General features: G+C 37.0%; 1 protein-coding gene across 3 annotated transcripts in view; it reads left to right on the forward strand.

Annotated features, from left to right (window-relative positions):
• The window catches only part of LOC131071526 (uncharacterized), a 297,148-nt gene that overhangs the window by 231,066 nt on the left and 43,479 nt on the right, over window positions 1-22,603 (forward strand). For all 3 annotated transcript variants that reach the window (XR_009112532.2, XM_059211079.1, XM_058007425.2), the window contains exon 6: window positions 1,126-1,282. Coding sequence is in view for 2 of the 3 variants with exons in the window: in XM_059211079.1 (XP_059067062.1) it covers window positions 1,126-1,282 (157 nt within the window). In the remaining variant the exon portion in view is untranslated. The remainder of the gene's footprint in view (window positions 1-1,125; window positions 1,283-22,603) is intronic.

Consider the following 22,603-nt stretch of genomic DNA (forward strand, 5'->3'; position numbering starts at 1 on the left):
ATAAAATGGCTCAGTCCAACCTTGCACTGTTGATAACAATCAACTAACAACAAAAGGTATAAGCAAAAGATCTTCTCCTTAGAACACTGCAATCAATCTTGTTCGCTTAAATACTTGAAATAAATCTACTCTAAGTGAGGAAAGCAAGACTATGCAAGCTATGAAACAAGACAAGTGAACACCATCAAAGAACAATGCATCGCAGTTTATTATTCCAATATCTTATCGCAACAATCTTAGACAATCTCTCCTCCCTTTACAAGTGAAGGGGTCACCTCCTTATATAGGCCTCCGGCCTTGATTACATGACCCTAATTAGGGTTTGATACAAAATATTCCACACACATGATGCAACAAGGTGGGAATAAACATTAATGATCCATCATGCCCAATATCAATTAATTACATTCTTGCCACTTGCTGTGTTCATCTTCCTCTAGCCATAATGGGTTGTCATTGTGTCACTACTGTCACTTAATCTACTAGCTTGCTTGTTGAAATCCACTATCTGCATTACTTATCCAAGTTTGTTGTAGGCTGAGACATCTTTGCATTTATTATTCATTTTTTATATTCTTTTGACTGTTGTGGGGTAAAGTAGCATGCTGCTATGCTGTTTCTTCTTTCATTTTCTGTGATCTGGATCCATATTTATTGTTTCTGCACATCATTTTTCACTGCTTATGTAGATCTGTCGTCTTTTGTTTATGAGTGTCATTACCCCTCCATGCCCCCTCCCCTTTTTAGCCATGCATTCTAGCTATTGTTTTCATAACATTGCTTTTCAATTATTGTTCCCTCTCTAATTGTCAACAATTAATTTGAATACAGATCATGGTTTGAGATGTGTTGTAAGTAAATTGAAATCTTTAATAGTTCTTGAAAATTGGCTTTTACTCAGCTAGTACTTAAACGTACATGATAATTTAAGAACTGAATTTTCTAATTGTGTGCATGAAATAACTGCTTCCTTAGCAAGGTCTATATCATATCTGGTTTTGTATTTTCTAATGGATTGTTAAACCACCCCAAGAATTGGTTTGCATACTTGATATAACATCATGTTATAGATTTATTTGTCAATCTATAGTCTCCAATTGATTTGCTATCTCCAACATTGGACAGGTGAAGTTATTGTCAAAGGCTGGTGTTAAGGTTTCACATTGTCCTGCAGCTGCAATGCGGATGTTAGGTTTTGCACCAATAAAAGAAATGTTAGATGTGGGAATTTGTGTTTCTCTTGGAACAGATGGAGCACCATCAAACAATCGTATGAGTATAGGTTTGTAAACTTACAATGTTGAATCTTTTAGGTATCTTTATTTTTTTCTTCTTGCAAAAGTATTGCCCTTTACATTTCATACTTTGATGCATTTTCCTTGAAGAATTCTAGAATATGAAAACCATTCTTTGTTTTTTCTTTTGCTTTCAAACCAGCCAGTCCTTTGAAATTTCATGCTATAGTATCTATGGCATGCTCGAGTAGGCACCCTGATCCTATACTAATGCCACCCCTTGCATTTCCATTTCTTGAATTTGTTAGAGTTCTCTTTTTCTATCTTTACTCTGTATTAAACCATCATGTCCCTTAATCTTTTGGATGAAGAGGATTGATTTTGATTATGATATTAGGCATATTACATGATGGTGGGAAATGACATACATGATAGGGATGAGAACAGCATAACTTCAATTAGTCTCATTACTAATCCTATTAAACAATCACTAATTCTTACAAGAAATTTTCCTTCTGGCAGGTCTATTCTATCAGTTGTGGGATTGTTTACCTCCTAAATGAATACATAACTATTTAATGCAAAGTAAACTGATTTCATACACAAATGATTCATATGACAATTGCAGAGCATTTTGAATGAGTTTTCATATGATATAATAGTTGCTTTGTTTATTCATTAGATTCTCTTATACAAAATAGGAATAAGGGAACAACTCAAATGCCTGGTCCCTTTTCCTGACTACATAAGGACTATATGCAACTACCGAAATTATTTCCATCATCCGACAAGGCATGACCGTACTTGTTGAACTAATTGAAACTACAACATAAATACTATGTAGTTTATGTTATCTACATCACCCCCTCCCTTCCCCCCATCCCCTCCCCTCCCCACCCCAAAGAAAAAGTCGTCTTCTAGATTACCAAAGTCAAAATAAACAATCATTGAGGGGTAGAGTTACCAGATGAACCTAGAGGTATTGTAGACATTGAAGGAGTTGAATGATGGGAGGCAGCTGTACATATCTTATAGACTTCTTCTATTCATTGTTAGGAGTCTCAGCAGATTATTGAGTATGTCTACTTCTTCGCTAACTCCTAGGTTATCATAGATTACTTCTTGAGGAACTTGTCTTTTGTTTGGCTTCCTTTCACACATGTTCTTTCATAAATATGATCCACAAATAGACTAGATATTTCATAAGATCATCTTCTCTTTGTTGACTGGAATTTATTGGTTCTTCTATTGGTTGTCCCATCTATATAGCCATCTTTTATTCTATTGTGCTTCTCAAAGACAGTGGCACCAAATGTTTACTTGCATCGCATCTTGCAAATTGTACAGTCCTAGTGGCTGCACCAGCATTTTGTAGGGTTTTTGAGGGGGTTTTGTTGACTATAATTGTTATGACAACATTTCTAGCCATATCTCCAAAGAGCACCAACATTGGGAAGTGCAGATCTGCCTTTCTTTTTACTATTGGATCAACTTTTTAGATCACCATGAGTGCACCAGCCTTGGAGGCAGGTATAACATCAGTTTAAGTGAGTTTAACTAGTGTTTATTGCGATAGCAGGCTTTTCTAGAGTTACCAGAATTTAAAAGGGTTGTGGTTGCTATGGTAGCACTAATTGATTTTTTCTGGATGCCACATAACCTCCCTAAGCTACTTATGGTGCCTTTGTTGCTGCTACAACACTCGTAAAGTCAGATCTAGACATCAAACATGCTTAATTAGGGCTCCTACAATGTGTTGTAGCTGTCCATTCATTATTCTGGGCCAAAAGTCAAAGATTATAAGTTTGAAATTGTGCATATTGGTCATCATAAGCTGCTCCAGCAAGTTGCATATCAAATAAAATACTTTGAAGGTGATAGATTGGTGATTAAGACCTAATCAAGTTTAGCCCTAGGGTTCCATTCTTGGATGTTTGTTGGCATTTGAAGGTTTAGTTCATTCATAGCAGCATTGATGTTCAATGTATGAGAGATTTGATGGCTTAGACCTGATTGTAGCTGCATGTGAAAGAATGATTAGTTGGCTGTACACTTCATATTGGATCTTAACTAGCATCTTCAATTGGGTTATTTGTCATCTATAAGTGAATTTTGCCAGACTGGGTGATATTGAAGTTGTTTTCTAGAACATTAGGTTTGACATATTTTCAGCAATTAGTTTCATTTTGTTTTTGCTGTTCCAGTTTGTGTTTTGCATAAAAAAACATGAAATTACATAAAGATTTAAAAATATACAAAAATTCCTAGTTGGGGACATTAAATTAATTTAAGCCATTTATTTATTCAAATTTTAATTTGTTATTTACTTATTTTATACACAACATCAGTAGGTTCCTAAGAATTGATTTGCATCACCCAATCATTTTGAGATGACTTCTGAAGATGCAAGAGACATTGAGTGCCATGATCATCAGTAATCAATGGAGTGTTTGGAGGCAATCAAATATAGAAAGGGCCCAAAAGGTCAAATCATTGATCTTGGATGATGATTGGTGAACTTGTGTGGACTATTTCTTCAATTTCATTGAATCCATCATAAGTACAATTAGGTTTGCTAATATAGATCAGTCATGTATGGGATAAGTCTATATTGGTCGGAAAAAAAAGGAGATTATAGATGATGAGAATGATCCCGAAGAAAATATTTTTCATAACAGTGGGAATCATCATTCTTAACCACTCGAACAAGATGACCACATTCTTGCGTCTCCTTGCATATGCATTATCTTCGAAATATTATAGCAAGATAATGGTTTCTTTGCTTGGGAGAATGACACCATATAGTGGGGGTAAAGTTGCCAAAGGGTACAAGAAAGTGTATACAGTGAAAATAGAATGCTAGAAACTATTGTAGAACCATAAAAGATCTAACCACATAAAAACCCTAGCTCTACAATAAAGATCCACCATACACCAATGAAGAACCTAAAACATGCAAACCAACAAATTGCAATGATTATACCATTCACATTTTTAGTAGGGTTTGATCTCCATCGTCTCCTATCTCCATTGATCTTGCTTTATATGATTTCTCTTAGATTTTGTATGTGCACAAGAGCTCAACAAAGAACGGATTGTGGTTGTGTAAATGTTTGAGTGATTGATTGATCGCATGAGCATTAGGTAGATGAATTAGTTGATTAGGATCAAGATAAGGATGAGAGTATCCTCTTATATAGAAGACATCTTAGAAAATGGAGGGATAAGATTAAGAGGTGAAAGGATAAATGGTCAGCTAGGAATTAAGGGTAGGTGGAGAAAATGATAAAATAATGAGAGGGTGGATAGGATAAATGAAAAGATAAATGACAAGTTTCATAGAGTGAAAAAGCTAATAAATTAATCAAATAAATGAAGATCTATTTAATTAATAAAGGAAGTGGGTCCAATTAAATAAATAAAATATTTATTTAATTTAGAGAAAGGATAATTTAAATAAATAAAAATCTATTTATTTAGTAGAAGGCTTAGGATAAAATAATTAAATAAATAAAAATATTTATTTAATTAGGTTAGGACAATTTTAGGTGTCTACAAAAAGCATTCCAAAGAAAATCTAGAAGTGGTGGATATTGTTAGGATTGATTTTGGCAAGTTCATCTTATCACAAGATCATTGTATTTGTGCTTTTTGAGACAAATACAAGACGAATAGTCATACATGGTATCTCCATGAGCAAATTTTATATGTTCCTTCAGACTCTAGTGATCAAAATTTTACCACAAGAAAGTATGTTTTATTTTCTAACATTGTTGCTATTCTTTCGCATTTTAAAGTTGTATTGATTTTCTCTCTAATTAGGGTTTAGGTGGCAAGATCTTGGGCCTTGATTTTGATTTAATCTTGGTCATTCATTGTATATGGGAGCACTATATGAGCCCCTCTCATTTCATCTGTAAAGGATCAATTAGAAGGGTTTTGAAGAATTGTTGCTTTGATGTTGCTAGAAATAATAAAGTCATTGATGTGTTGGTGAATTATTGTGTTTTGGAGCATTTTTTTTTCTTCATCCTTTTATGAGAGAACTTAATATTTAAAAAGAGAAAAAAATAATAATATAGAATTTGCTTAAGTGCTTAGATAAATGAAAGACTAATGTGCATGATTGATAGTGCAGCTCTTATTGTTCATACTGCTAGTATTTCATCAATGGTGAGGAATCTTGCATCGCCAATTGAACTCATTTTAGACAAGCTCAACTTCAATTATTACTCCTTCATTGATATGCTTTAGGTTGATGGTATCAACGTTTGTAGTAATGATTTGAAAATCATTAGCTATCCCTAGAAGATTGCACTAGCCTTGTGGAGATGTTCGTTGCATGCCAAAGAAAAGCTTAGTTGAGCTCACTTAAAGTTGCCCATTGTTCTTGCATTCTTAGTGTTAGCAAGGTAAGTGCACCAAGATGGTGAACACAAAAGTGGCCACATGCAAAAAAAAATGAAATTTTTCATAACCCGTGCGTGTTCTATGAAATTGAAAATCGTGCTCGGCTTGGTAGCCAAAAATAATTAAAAAAATAAAAAGTTCCTCAAAACATGTACACATTATATTTCTTCACACCCGTACAGGTTATGTAGAAGTTTTGGCCTTAGTTCCCAAAGAGGAAGTGGGGAGAGAGAGAGAGAGAGATAATAGGATAAGGAGAGGGGGATGGAGGGAGAGGGATATTGGGAAAAGGAGAAAGAGAGAGAGAGAGAGAGAGAGAGAGAGAGAGAGAGAGAGAATAGGATAAGGAGAGGGGGGAGGGAGAGAGAGTTAGAGAGAGAGTGGAGGGTAGGAAGAGAGGGATAGAATAGGATAAGGAGAGAGGGAGCGAGAGAGTTAGAGATAGAGAGAAGGGGATAGGAAGAAATGGAGAGAGATAGGGAAAGAAAGAGAAGGGAGAGAGGGTGCGGATTAAGAGACAGAGAGAGAGAGAGATAATAGGATAAGGAGAGGGGGGTGGAGGGAGAGGGAGGGAGATTGGGATAATGAGAGAGAGGGGGGGGGTAGGAAGAGAGGGAGAGAATAGAATAAGGAGAGGGGGTGAGAGAGAGAGTAGGGAGAGGGGGAGGGAGAGAGAGTAGGGGGTAGAAAGAGGGATAGAATAGGATAAGAAGAGGGAGAGGGAGAGAGAGTTAGAGACAAAGAGAGAAGGGGATATGAAGAGAGGGAGAGAGATAGGGAAAGAAAGAGAAGGGAGAGAGGGTGAGAATAGGATTGAGAGAGAGAGAGAGAGAGAGAGAGAGAGAGATAGAGAAGGAGAGGAGGATGGAGGGAGACGAAGAGAGAGGGAGATTGGGAAAAGGAGTGGGGGAGAGGGAGATTGGGAAAAGGAGAGAGAGAGAGAGTAGGATAAGGAGAGGGGGTGAGAAAGAGAGTTAGAGAGAGAGTAGGGAGAGGGAGAGGGAGAGAGAGTAGGGGGTAGGAAAAGGGATAGAATAGGATAAGGAGGGGGGAGGGAGAGAGAGCAGAGGATAGGAAGAGAGAGAGAGAGAGAGAGAGAGAGAGAGAGAGAGAGAGAGGGTGAGAATAGGATAGAGAGAGAGAGAGTAGGGGGTAGGAAGAGAGGGATAGAATAGGATAAGGAGTTGGGGAGGGAGAGTTAGAGACAGAGAGAGAAGGGGGTAGGAAGAGAGGGAGAGAGATAGGCAAATAAAGAGAAGGGAGAGAGGGTGAGAATAGGATTGAGAGAGAGAGAGAGAGGGGCGGGGAGAGAGAGATAATAAGATAAGGAGAGAGGGAGGGAGGGATGGATAGGGAGATTAGGAAAAGGAGAGGGAGATTGGGAGAGAGAGAGAATAGGATAAGGAGAGGGGGTGAGAGAGAGTAGGGGGGAGAGGGGGTAAGAGAAAGTATAGGGGATAGGAAGAGAGGGAGAGAATAGGATAAGGAGAGGGGGAGGGAGAGAGAGAGAGAGAGGAGATTGGGAGAGAGGGAGAGGGAGAGGGCGGAGATGGGGAGAATAGGATAGAGAGAGAGAGAGAGAGAGAGAGAGAGAGAGGGGGGGGAGAGAAAGAGAAAGAGAGAGAAGGGGGAGACGGTGAGAATAGGATAGGATAATGTGAGAGAGAGAGTGTAATGTCCCCTTATGGGTTTAGGGACATCTCCTTCCCCACTTCTTAAATATTGATAGTAATAACATGTTTTAGACTATACGTATACTAATTGCTTATGTATTATGAATATATATATGAAATTAAGTATGACTGTCATACATATTGCAGTCCATATTAATATTACTATTTATTCTGCATAAGAACATTATTGGGCTTCATATATTAAGCATACTTATTAAACACATCCCCATGCATACCACCAAGAACAAGGATGCTACTGCCTATAACTTAATAACAGTTATGATCTGATTTGATCCATCATGTATATCCTTTGGCAAGAGATACACCCTTCACCATTAGCACCCTTTGAAAGAGTGTAACTCTTCATTGTTTCTGCCCTTTTAAAGGGACACAACCTCTCATAATCAGATCTGCACTTATCATTTAAATCAGATCTGCACTTCTCATTTCCAAATTATTCCCTCTCTCAAATGAGGTTCTCTTCTCCCTTTTATATCTCATTGTTGAGGGTGTCACAACCTTTCCTTTCATTTCTTTTGACTTTTCATTAACTTAATTTATTTTTAATTAATCATATTTAATTATATTTAATTATTTTACTTTATATTTTAATTTAATTTTAAATATTTTAATTTTATTATTACCATTTATTATTGAATTTTATTTCAAAGTGGGGACATTACAGTCCGCCCTTCCCGAATTTGCTTGTCCTCAAGCAAATGTTTATTTTAATTTCCTCAACTAAGTCATCTACTGTGTGGGGGAAAAAGTGACACTAAGCAAACATGCCCTAATCTCACTTTCAATCACACACTTGTGGAATACGAAAGAGCCTAGAGGTATCACACAATTGGCTACTTCTTTTTGTGGAAGAGATAGAGCCACGGGCTACCTATTAGGATTTCTATTCCTTTGTTGTAATTTAAAGATAAAATGATGCAAGTTCAACTACTAGCCCTAGAGTGCAAGTATGAACTAGTAACAAGATTGCAAGATTGAGATTAAGTGATGAAAAGCTGTAAACACAAGGATAAAAGGAGAATGCAGATGTGTACCTGGGGTTAAAATCTGAGTGGAAATGTTCGGGACGGGGGCGCATGCACCACTGACCTGATTCTACACCTGAAACTGCTCCTTTTGGCAACCTGAAAGCTGTCGAAAAGTGCTGAAAAACTGCCGTTGTCTGAGGGACCAAGGCGCCCCATGCCCCTGTCCTGGGTTTCTGCTCTGCAATTTGGTGTATTGTCCCGTCTCAGTCTGCTCCCGTCGGATCTGCAACTTGCGGCGTCGTCCGAATCCCGAAATCTGCACTTATATCTGAAAAGGGTTGTAGGCGGCTATATAGGGTTTTGCCTTAGTCAAACCCCTGCTTTGGTGATTTCCACCTCCACGAATAGCCAAGTTGTATTGTAAAAGTAGTGTGTGTGCAGACCTTGTGTGTGTGCAAGATCCTAAAATGCAAGTAAGCAAACTAGAGCAACCTAGAAAGTAAACCCTAATTGCTTGTAAATGATAATGTAAATGCTCCAAATCAAGATGCAAAGTGATCTAAAGCATGAATACAAATGATATAATGAGGCTTATGCAAAGACATGAAAACAACATGAAATCATACCCAACCCCAAGGGAGGGGTACAAGCCAATCTTCAGTCGGTGATCCCTTATTGCTCTTCAATGTCTTCAAAGCCCTAAATGGATGAATGAAATTGATGAATGCTTGATGGATAGATGTTGAATGTTGTTGAAGTCTTCAAAGATCTGCTCTTTCACTTCATAGAAGGTCCTTGAAAACCAAAAATTTGGATCCTTTCAAATGAAGAAAGAGAGCTCTTATGTATGAAACCCTAGGTCTTAATTTCAACTTTTGGCCGACCTAGAGATTGAATCTCCTGCCAATTTCTTGGGGTTAAGCTTTATTTTATGATTGGATCGCGCTCCTAAAATTTTGGGAAAAATGTCCGGGACCGTGTGCACTCCGGGTGCCATGGTCCTGACAACTTTTCACCAAATTTTCAGGGCCATCAGATATGATGATTTTAGAGAGAATCCCGAAGTTACAGGTGATTTTGAGATGTTTTGACCCCCGAAATCAAGCCCCCAAGTTCAAAATAGGACCTAATTAGGGTTTTAGATTAAATGATGTATTGGAGGAATAAAATGAAAGGGGCACACTTTAATGAAAAGGGCCCAACTTTATGATATGGAAGATGATGAAATAGGACCTTAGACCTAATTAATTTAATTAATTAAGTGCTAAAGGGGAAATGCAATGCAAAATGCAAAATGCGCCAAGGCGGGTGCTAAACTAGGTGTGAAATTGTACCACCCTAGCAAGTGCGTACAATTTACAACGCTACATCTACCAACATGAGTTAAACAAGACAAAGCATATACATGGGAAACACGAAGCATACACGTGGAAGGCACAGAGCATACACATGGAAAACATGAAGCATACATATATGCAAACACGGAGTATACATGTGAATACACACATTGTGAAATTTCATTGTCATCAGGTTTACAAATGATTAAGTGGGTATCTCTAAAATTACCACCATAATCTCACACGTCTTCTTAGCTTTCTGACCATATAAATTTTTCTATTTTTGGACAATATTAGCATAGTAAACTTTAATTTTCTTTACCAGTGCCTTGACAGTCCTCACAGACATATGTCTACCATTTTTTTTAATAACTTTTGATATACTTGACCAAATTCAAAATAAATTACATATTATTGTTCTACACTAGATTCTATACACTTTAAAAAGAAGAAGTTTGCATTTTTCAATTATTTTGATGCAAGTTATGCCTAGCGCACGAACAAGTACCAAATTTTCAGGATGCAGTCACTTCAAAAAATCATTAAAAAAAATATACTCAATGGAAAATTACAAAAAAATACACAACTTCTAGATCTCACTCTTACCTATCATCCTACCAAAGGGTTTTGCAAAATACTAAATCTAACTATATATTTTGTGCAGCACACAAAAACAGCTATGTTATGTTTTTCTGAAAAAATCAAGAACAGTTTTTCGTGTGCAAGAGGTTTGACCCTCTTAATCTTATCCAATTTTAAAAAACTTTAGTAGTTTAGAAACTAGATTTAGAGGTACTACAATTCTTATTCTTTGCTCAACTCCTAGTTTTGAGTGCATGACCTTCAAATATCTCTTTGAAGTTTAGGTTTACCTGTTTTCAGAAAAAAAAAAAAAAAAAGGTGGCCACTTATACCCCCCTTTTTGTTCACCATCTTGGTGCACTTACCCAGCATAGTGTTTCTAAATCCTTATCTCTTTTTCTTTTTTAAATCAAAAGATCATTAATTGTAGTAAGAAAGAACTACATTGCAACATCATTCCTTGTGATTAAGAAGTTTCATCTCCTAAAACAATTACATAAGTCCCCCTTGGAGGAGCTGCAAACACATTAACCATTGAAGCTATCCAACACATCAAGACCCCACATTTCAAACCTTAAAGTCATCTCAAGTGGTCCTCGTGTTCAATATTTGAGAAGTCTTTGTTCAAGAGAGGTTCAAGTATTCAATACTTTATTCTATGTTTGATAGTGTATAAAACACACATCAACTGAGACCTTATGCAACATTTTGAAATATTAATTAACCATGATATGAAGAAGTAATATAGTCCTACAGTAGCATAACAAAAAACATTTAAATACATGGTCAGCTAGAACTAACAAACATCATGAATTGCAACCTAAAAGAGAAAAATTGAAAGAGGATAGTATTTGGGTTACAACTTGTTATAGGAACACACACACACACACACACATGACCTAACAACTGGAAGAGGACAGAATAAGGGTTACATTTTTTTATAGAAGAAGAAAATCATGACAACTTGGTTTGTCAATATGTCAAAGAAAACATTATTTTGCTCTAAGTATGGGACCGAACAAACCAATAGTATTTATATTATTGAACTAAAGAACATGTATAAATAGAGGATTGAAATAAAATAAGTCTAACCACATCTCTGACAAATATAAAGGTATTAATATGTATGACTTGAAAACTGAAAGAGGACAAAATAAAGGTTACAAATCATTATAGAAGAAGAGAATCATGACAACTTCATTTGTCACTAGGTAATTTCGCTAGGTATGGGACTAAACAAACCAACAATATATATATTAGTGAACTAAGGACATATATAAAGAGAGGAATGAGTAAAATGATGCACAAATTAAAACAAATGGATGATATTGCATAAGATAGGGGTAACCGCATATCATATATGACTTGAAATATGACATACTATTCATTGAAATGTAGAGAAAATTATAACAAGGAGTTGATAAAGAAATAAGCCACAGAATCTGGGTAAGTGTCACACAAAAAAAAAGGCAAGAATAATCATGAGTGAATTGTAGAACAAATTATAACAACTTGAAGCATTAAAGGTCTACCATGCCAAAAAAAAATCCTGATACATTGTATTAATTGCATAAGTTAAGAATGAATTTAAACATTGGGACTGGAGACAAAAATTCTCACTTAACTTAATTTGTCATACATATCTCCTACAATGTATGAAAACCCTAATGCAAGGATAAAATTAAAAGAAGGGACTAAAGCCAAAAATTTACAACCAACTGAATGTGCCATATGTATCTCATTGAAGACATTAAAACTCTAATGATGATTGCTATTCTAAAACCATATGGAAAAAATAAACCCATTAAATAAGTTAGAGTGATGCTTGAACAAAATATTTTATTTCCTTGACAATTTTAGTGTGTTTATGAACAACTTTTTAGTGTTCATAAACACCACACAGAATGTCTAAGTAATTTCATTATAGAAGCATCCACAAAGAAACAAAACCTTCAACGTACAAGAAAATGTACTAAACTTTCATCATACAAGCACACACAAAATAATAGAACCTTCAAGTTAAGGATTAGATTGTAGAACAAACAAAAATCGTTCATAAATAATTGTAAATGAAAGGAGAACACAAACAAGGCTGAATGGTGTAGCCTTAGTGAGGTTCATAATCCTCACCTAGCGTGAACCACAAACAGCTAGCTATCAAGGTTACCTGCAATGAATGCTTCCCACGCAAACCTATGAGGAGTTAGTGTTGGAAGCACTCAACAATGTAATAAACAAAAACCCATAAAAATTGTAGGTAGAACAAAGTGCTAAAAACTATATGCATGCTTACCTTGCATCCACTATAGCACATCTATAATGCGATGAAAGGAAAATGTCGAACCAACATTTAGAAGGGAGCAAAAAATTGCATGAAGTCGAAGATGTTGTGGTGCCCAGATAGGATTTTCAACGACCTAAGATGAACATATTCTAGAGGCAAAGGTCACAAACATTGCAGAATATGTGTGAAAGGAGGGAAAGTGGGTGTGATGTGCAATGAAATGAAGCATTTAATGGACCCTAATTTGGATATTATGTGCCAAAAAGGTGGAGTAAATGTGAAAGGATGTGCACTTAATGTGGTTTGTCGGAATGGAGTGAGGAGGCGACAAGCATTTAATGTACATTGTTGAGTGTAGAGGGAGGTGGATTGTTCAACCACCATTCAACATAATGAGCCACTACCACTAATGTGCCATGCAACTTGTTACGGTGTACCTGTCCCATGAATGTTCATCCATCCAAATGGCCAACTTTTGGACACCTTGGACGAATTGGCGAATTACATGTGTTAGGTCACCTCCATGAAGGATTAAAAAAGAAAATTTATTCAAAAATTACTAGTTTTCCTATGTGGCATGATTTTTGGATGTCAATCTAGGCCCGGGTGGACTCCCAAACATAGGGTGTGCCACTATAGGTACCTCTCCCCTAGTGCATAAATTTTTTGTTGTTTTGATTAGGGTAAAAGTAAGGGTTTTGAAAGAGTCCCATAACCTTTTACAAAGGCATAAAGATACAACTAAAAAGCACAAAATAGGAACTTACAAGAAACTAGGCCTAAGAATCATCCTAGGTTGCACAAAACTAGAGAAGCATTTAGCATAACCTTAGCCAATGATCAACCCACAGTCAACAATATGAACAAACTTTGAAAACGTAGATTTATTGAATGAAAAGATCATTGAAGCTTTTAGCTGCCTTCCACTTCTCTTGTAAAGCTCGTATTTTAAGAGCTAGATCATCCTCCTTCTCATCCTTTATTTTACTAGTTTTTCTTCTCCCTTTGGTCCTCTTGATAGGTCTATTTTGCACTTAAATTCTCTTTCTCTTCTTGGTACTATTTTGATCTGCCTTATTGTTTACAACTTCCAATTGATTTTCTTGCCAACTTCCTCTGCATTACTTCTCATATCCTACAAATCATTTTCTGGCCTTCCCACCTTATTTTCAAAATTAGTCACAACCTCCTCAATTTGAGCAATTTCTTGTAACAAATCCAATTGGTTCTTTAGGTCACTCTCCCTTTTCTTGTTGACCAACTTGATTTTCAAATCCTTAATCTCATTGTTCATTCTCTTTTTCTCACTAGCAAAACCTTTGTATTAAAAATTTTGTCCATATTCCCCACTCTCCTTGGGATATCAGCGTTAGGTGCCCTTATATCTGGTCTTTTTTGTGAAGGACTAGAGCTATGGTTGAGTTGGGAGACCTTAATTTCTTCGTAGACAGCTAATTCCATCTCACTCTCATCTCCCACATAGGTCTCCTTACCTTTCTTAGTACTTGAATTAGAATTGAACTTCACACCTTGGAAGGGAACAAATTTGTTAGGATCACTAGAAACCACTATTTTCTTTTACTTAGATTTGGGTTCTAAAACATGGATATTGAAATCCACCTAATTGACTTAGCCCCTTATTAGAAGGGGTTGTGGATCTAGCTTTAGGGAGTCTATCATTGGAACAACCTTTCTCCTTGCCTAGAGGATTAAGGCCTCACTTGCCAGTGTTTGCGATTTCAGCATCAATCGGTTTACCCATTTGAAAGAGGAGAAAAATTAAGGCCTAATGAATGGGCATGTGATTCCTTTCCTCTTGATAGTCCAAAACGTTGTTCTCTAGGGACAAAATGAAAGGATGGGATGCTCTTGATTCTACTATGCCTAAAACGATTTTATGAGAAGTTATAAGAGTATAGTTTTTGAATTTACCTTGCAAAGTCATGTTTTTCATAATCTACATACAAGCTTCCACTCATATGGAGACAAAGATGTTTTCAAAATACCACCTCCAATTCATGCATTTGTTGATTATCACCAAAAAAATGCATGAATCTCCTATTTCTTTCTCTTCCTATCCTGAAAAATCTTCAAACTCTGGGTAAACATACTTGTCACTCTTGCCACCCTATCTACCAACACCTCAATGGTTATTCCCCTCTTAGTCTTTTCTATATTTTTAGTTTCAAGTATCATATGTATTTCAATTTTGTATATTGCATTTTTCAGCACACAGACATATACAACTATACCGATATTTGTGGGAGAAATTGCCATACCAACATACTCAAATGCATAATTGTTCTTGTACCAGAACTAACAACTTAGTTTTAAATGATATTCAACTTATAAAAGCACAGATACATGGAACAGCTTAAGTTTAATTAAGAAGAAAGATAGGTGTTACTAAATTCTATTGAATGAATGATACTAGATCCTTTAACTAAGTGTCAAGTGCCCATATTATAAGAGTTTACAATGTGTTGCATGAAAAATAAATTAAAACTAACAAACACTTGTACCTTAAGAATAGTTTGCTTGCATGTGAAGCAAAATTTAACACATAATTATGTCCACAATTACTGAACCCTAACTTAGGCAATCTTCGGATTGATTCTTGACAAGTATAACTACTAACTAATAATAAACCTTCTAGAAAATCATCTAAAAATAGATGGCCTATAAATTGCTGCTGAAAGTAGACTTATCAGAATACACTTACCTCCTAATAGTGGCAACGACTAAAAATAATGAAAGGTACAAATAGCTTAGGTAAAATAGACAATCTTGATACTTCAAGTCACATTTGAACAACTCATCCATATAGGAAAAATTAAAAAGAAGCACACAGTTTTAGAAGTGCAAGTCTAGACTGTGGACATTCTTTTTAGATAATGGTAGAAGTTTCTTGTTCCCGTGAGATTTTGTATGGGTTAAACTAAGGAAAGTTAAGTTAGTTCTCAGCTTGTGAACTAATGCATTTGACATTACTTGACTTTTTGTATTTTGGCAAGTTACAAGCTAACTAGTTTTCAACAAGGATGCACCCTTGGGGTCTAGGTGATTTCCCCCATGTCATAGATGATCCAAAATTTTGGGGACTTGAAGGGGAAGTAACCTTTTTTCAGGACTGGACAATATGTTCCATTTGGTGCATAAAAAATAAAAAGGTATTTTTTTAAGGAAAAAATACACTAAAAATACCCCAAAAAGTTAAAAGGTGGAGGACTCAGTGTAAATTGAGAACATTGTATTTACATTTTAAAATTTCAATTGCTTTTATTTTTTTTAGATTATTTTAGTAGCCAGTCCCCTCATATATTAGCATCCTTAATACCATGTTCCCATGTCCCTATGTCTCCATGGTCATAATAACTTGGAGTTAGACTGTACGTCAGATTTTTTCATTCACCTATATTATGCATGTTTTAGCTATGTTACTGAGTTCCCCCCTCCCCCCAGCCCCTGATGTTCATATGGGTACAATTCAGGTCCATGTCCGAGGACCCCTCTCAAGGACCCAAGGTGCTTGAGAGAGACCCTAGGTGAACTTGGGCTGAAGCCAGATGAACACAAAGGCTGCCCAAAATAAATCAGAAAAAAAGTTATTTTCAAAAACAATTTTATAAATAAAAAAGGGCTTGTGTACATAATTTTGTCTTGATGCGATAAAATTGTGAAAACGGTGTGTGTCAAGAAGGTTTGTGTGGTTTCAAAGGCCTTAATTTGGGCTTGGTAGTGGGGTTTGTGACCCTTAACCCCACTCTATATTGTAAGGGCATTGCCCCTTAAATGCACTAGGGGTGTTTCCCCCAGACCCCCACAGGGTGCATTGCCCCTTGTCCTCATTGGGGGCATTGCCTCTAGATTCCCATGAGGGGTACTATTATCACTGATTCACCCCCCCCCCCCTCTCAGTAATAACCGGATCCTCACAATAACAATTGGTATCAGAGCATTAGGTCTTCTTTGTGCAGAAGCTTAACAACTTGAGGAAAAGATCTGAAGATGATGGAGGGTCCCAAATTCACTAAGGACAACTATAGAATATGTTTATGTGTGGATTTGATGATATATTGATGGACTGTTGGTGATGATATAATTGTGATATGATTCTCTATGATCAGTTATTTGTGTTGTCATTGATGGCAACCATGTTTGTTTATGTTTGGTATATCATCTAAGCTATCTAAGTTTAGCCTAACCAGTAATGAATTGAGTTGGACAACAAAACTGCTAAGTTGCAATCAACCGGTAAGCCGGAACAATGAAGGAGATGGTTGCGATAGAGATCCGTGTTGAGTTAGGTATTGCGGTTTGGAATGTATGCTTATGACATTATAATGAGTCTATGACTGGAACCGCATCATGTTTGGAGAACCGGAAGTCATGTTTGTAATTGACTATTGTATATTTAGTGTAGAGTTTGAGAACTGGTAACAAGATCTTTAACCTGTGATGTTTTATGGTTTGGTGGTGGATTGTTTCATGATCTTATCCGTGTGAAGTGATAAGATGTTGTTTGAGCACGATCAAGGAGCGAATTTGTTGGGAAATAGCGAAGTGCTTAGCAAAATGTGTTAAAGGGTTTGACAGCGTATCAAATCAATGTGTGGTGATGTGTTATGATCATTCAATGGCTGTAATTGTCTTGAAATTTGTTGTAATGATATGTAAGATGATCTGTAATGATTTGTAATGATCTATGATGTATTTTGAATTTGGTTAGGGTTATGTAACCGACCTAGTCGAAAAGTGTATTTAGGTCAAGTTTGAGAAGGTCTAGTGTGTCAGTGATCAGAGAAGGAGAGTTTTCCAAACCAGATTGAGATGTCTGCATGTGTGAAGCAAACTGGAGCTAAAATGGATCTGTGCTAGCAAGAAGAGAGTGCATTGATCAGATCATTTACCTGTTGTTTCCTAATAGTTGCAGCAGTATTAAAATCCCTTAACCGGGTAGGTCCTAACAGGCCTGATATTGTAAATCCCTTCACCGGGTGGCTCATTAACTTGGGTTTAAATCCTTTAGCAAGGTTACTCCTAACAGGGTAGAGCTCCTAACAGGGCTGAGGTTAAAATCCCTTTACCAGGTGACTCCTAACAAGGTCTGCTCTTAATCGGACATTATTGTAAAGCTCCTAACTGGGCTAGGCCTTTAACAGGGCACATTCTGAAAGAGTGCAAATTTTGTGGGTATCAATTCCCACCGTGATTTTTCTCATTTTGAAAAATCTTAGTGTTCATATGGTTGATTTGTTTATGTGTGGATTTGATATCATTACATTGCTAACATGTTGATGAACACATGAATGAGTAGTTTGGTAAATCTTCCTTAAGTGTTTGATTGAGTAGTTACCAGTACTAGTTATGAATTGTTTTTGAGAAGTATTTTCAGATTGGTAAAAGATTTCAGCCTATTGTTATCACTAGTTCACTCCCCCCCCCCCCCTCTCAGCAATAACCGGATCCTTGCAATAACAATTGGTATTAGAGCATTAGGTCCTCTTTGTGCAAAAGCTTAACTGCTTGAGGAAAAGATCCGAAGATGATGAAGGAGGGTCCCAAATTCACTAGGACAACTACAGAATATGGAGTGACAGAATGAAGATTTACATCAAAGGTATGGGTGCTTAGTTCTGGCAGCATGTTATTACTAAGTATGTACCTCCTACCGGTCTTCTGACAACAGATCATCTTAAGGAGCAGTAGGAAAGCATTCAAGCATTGGAAGCCATTGTAAGTACACATTTTAATACTGAATATATTGTTGTCCATGGTTTAGAAACTGCTTCTGAAGTTTGGGAGAAGTTAGAATTAATCTATGGTGGTGATAAGCATGTTCAAAAGGCTAAAGAAGAGAGCCTTAGAGGAAAGTTTGATGATGAGTATGACTTTTGCAGATGAGATGAAGGAAGAGTTTGAGATGTCTCTGATAGGTGAGATAAAAGATTTCATTGGTTTGCAGGTCCAACAGCTGGAAAGTGGAATTTTTATCAGTCAGTCTAAGTATGTGAAGGAAGTGTTAAAGACCTTTGGAATGGAACACTATAAACCGGTTGGAACACCTATGGTTACAGGTTGCAGATTGTCAAAAGAAGATGATTCATCCTCAGTGGATGAGAAGGAATACAGATCTATTATTGGGAAACTTCATTATGTTGTTCATAGTAGACCGGATATTGCCCATGCAGTTGGTTTAGTAGCAAGATTTCAAAAGAGCCCTAAGGAGACATATATGACAACAGTGAAGAGAATATTCAAATATCTTAGAGGGACAAGTGACTATGGATTATGGTATCCATACAGAGGAAAATTTTCTTTGCAGGTATTCACTGATGCTCATTGGGTAGGTAATGTATCTTGGTTGAAAATTTTGTACACTTGGCGAAATATACAAAATTGTGGTTTCAAACACAGCACACGAGTAAAAACTCTCCTAATTAAGGGAAGGCTCCCCCTATCTAACTAAAACTGAAATAAAAACAGGATGGTACAGCAGTCTTCCTTCTTTCTTCAAGAAAGACAATATCCTTTTCTCTACACAGAAAAGGATAGCGATTGAATATGAACAATAGTAACCACTTTTAAGTAAAATGAGAGAAAGGAAATGAAGTTTCCTGAAAGCGCAAAGACTTCCGTCACTTCCTTCGGGATGGGACAACAATATCAAGCTCAAAGACTTGACTATTGGAAGTCCTATCTACCCTTTGCTATACTAAATTTTACAACGAATAAAAGACAACAGCTCAAAGGCTGGAATAATTTATTCTTTTAACACAAAGACAAGAACTAATGCAAGCTCAAAAACTTGCTGCTATTTCTCATCAAACAATATTTTTTCCTAAAGAATAGACGCAAGCTCAAAGACTTGCTACTCCTTCTAGAGATTTCCTATTTTAATTAATCTTCTCTACTTGCAACTCAAAGACTTCAAATCAGATTGGACTAAGCTCCTTTAGAAACACTTTGCATAGAATAAATAAAAAGAATCAAACTCAAACTTGTAGCTCAAAGACTCAGAACTTGAGTAATCCTTCTTTATTATTCTTCAAAACCTTCAATTCACATACATAAGCTCAAAGACTTCTTGCTGTAAATTTGGCAGAGTTTTTGCTTGCTTTCCCAAAAGATAAAGATTACAAAGGACCCTCTCTTCTATTTATAGGAGAGGAGCCTTGAGAAAAAGGTGGGAGGATCCTAACTAGAGAAATTCCCTCAACCACCAAGACCTATTCAACAACTAATTATGATTTCATTAACTAACTAAGACTTAATCCAACTACAGTCCTAATCGGACACAACTTGTAGTTGCCTTACAAGTAATTACAAAAATGCAAGTGATGACGACTTGCAATTACAAAAATGTTTTTACTAGTAAACTTGCTAAAAGGGAAACTACAATTCTGAAATTACAATTTTAAAATTTTACAACAAGTGTTAAAAACACTTAAGTTGCACCTCTTGAAGATATGAACAATTCGAACTTCTGAATAACTTTCTGCAATTCATCAGGATCTGGTTCATGAGTGTTCACAGCCACCACCCTAGTCTTTACGATGACATCATGGCATTGGCATAGCGTGGAATTACCCTTTTCCAATGCTGACCAGATTTCCTGCAACTCAGTTTGATACTTAATCAATATTTGAATGGAAGCGACTGAGAATTGCTCACTTCTCCATTCATCATGAATCTTGAGTTGCAGATCTGCAAGAACTTCCTCGAGCAGCAGCTCATCATTCTGATTTAAAATGTCGCAGGATGCCTTTTTACAACGGGAGGTAACATCTTGAAAGACTGCTTCACGCAACTTTAAGGTCTCATCAATTTCTTCAATGAGTGATTTGAGAACAAGAGATTTGTTCTCCAGAAGTTCCTCATATTCAATGTACATGACTCTGGAAGGAATTACGTCATACACCTGAAGAACGCCCAACTGATGTTGAGGCATCTTTTGCCAAGAAACCAAATTTCCCTCAACCTTCTCCAAATTTAGTTTGAAAGCACCCAAGATTTGATTCAACTTATCTTCAATGATCTCCAATTTAACCATTGTTTCAAATACCTGTCTTATGACTTGTGAACATAAGTCATGCAATTGATCAACCCAGGTGTCTAAGGCTTGAACCTTTTGGGCGGCTCTCTCGATACGTTGGATTGGTTCACTGACCCTGGAAGAAATAGGTACTTGGCCTTCTCCACTTGAAGGTTGAGTAATACTTTGGATGGCTGCCATGAGTCTTCGATTCTCTACTTCCAATTGATCTTTCTTGGTCAACATCTCATCATACCGTTGTACCAATGTAGCCACTGTTTGTTGAGCATCATGCTTGACAACCTCATGAGTCTGCTTACCCAGTTGCACTTTTGTGATCCGATAATCAGCTGCTTGCATTTCTTCAACTGGTTTATCTGATATTGGTTCAACGATTTCTGCCACTCTCATCCTATTTTCATCAACGGTCACCCTCGAAACTGTCTTTGCCCTCTTAACAGCTTTAGGTTTTGATTGTTTCAACTGTTGGTAGTCAAAGGCATCAGGTGAGATCACCTGCTTCTTCCTCTTTGCAGTGAAGGAACTGAGCCATGGAGGTAAAGCCATTAACTCTGATTTTGGGATAGAGGGAGAAGCAGTTTCTGTTTGAATAACTGTGGTGACCTTGAGAGAAGTGTCCGTCTGGATAGCCACCATAGTCTGCTGAGTGACGACAGGATGTGATGAAGATGTCATGAACTCATCAAAACAGGTCATAGAAGTATCAATATCAGAAACAGGTACATATGAAAGATCATCTGAAAAGATATTCAACAAATTTTCTTGAGAAAGACCTTGAGATGGTTCTGCTGCTGAAAGTGGAAGGACATTTTGCGGAGATTCTGAAACTGAAGGGGCAGATTGAGAGCTCACATCTATCACAGGAGGAAACATGGGTACCTCAATAAGAAGTGAAGAAAGAGAATTATGTGGGGACTCTATAAAAAGCGACTAAGGAGCACTATCAGATTGAGTTTCTTCCTCTGAAGCTTCAGGATCAATCACATGAATTTCCAACTGTGGCTTCTCCTTGCCTTGAACTGTTATTTCCTGAGGAAGCACCATTGTACGGCTGACTCGCAATTTAATCCTCGTACTAGAAGAGGATGCACCTTCTTTATTGTCTAGTTGAATTTCAGACTTCCACCCAAGAGGACCTGTAGAATCATCTTCTTTCCCAACCTTAATCTTAATGAGCTCGACACCATTGTTCTTAAGCTAGATATTGGTATTGGCAACAACTGACTGAAATCTATCCAAGATAGAAGTGCCTTCCTTATGGGACCAGTGGATAGAAGGAAGTGGAGCCTCATCAACATTCTGATTGACAAACTCGGGATCAAGAATGTTGCCATCATCAATCATCCCTTGTGGCACGTTCACGAGGTTTAGATCTACAATCTGTTCTGCAGTGAGTCGGCAACAATCCATCTTGCGAATCTCCTTTTCAGTACGGAGATCAACCCAAATATCTTCTATCCGATGTACATGGATGAAGGTCTTCTTGATCTTCTCCTTCATGCCTCGGTAATCGAAATCAGCTCTAGGTTTGAATCTTTTGAGTCTAATTTCCTGCAACTCGGTCTCCATAGCCCTGGCCTTGATTGAAGTCATTAGAGAATATTGACCAATCTTCAATGGGTTGTTGGAAGAATTACCCATGCCAACCTTGTGCTTAACTGACTGATGTGTATGCACAGCCATGATCTGCCTTCCCAATTCCATGAGAATAATCTTATCTGTTGGGTATTGTGGGAGCATGTAAGGCTGCCCGCCATAGCATCCAACTCTCATGTAGGTAAAAGTTGGAAACTGGAGAAACAAACAACCATATTCTTTCACCTTTTCCCATGCTTCATTTGAGACTCTTTTGTTCTTCAGGTTCTTGTCAAATCGACACAAATAATGACCAAAGAAAGTGTCCTAAACCCTTCTGAAATGAGACCTACTTGATCTTAGAGACAACTAATCATAGTATTCCCAAACCGGTACAAGCATGCGGTCACCCTTGGTGGAAAGACCTGGGAAATGTCTAAGTGACGCAGCAATATACACGAG

This window comes from Cryptomeria japonica, chromosome 9 (genome assembly GCF_030272615.1).
Source record: "Cryptomeria japonica chromosome 9, Sugi_1.0, whole genome shotgun sequence".
Classification (NCBI taxonomy): Eukaryota; Viridiplantae; Streptophyta; class Pinopsida; order Cupressales; family Cupressaceae; genus Cryptomeria; species Cryptomeria japonica.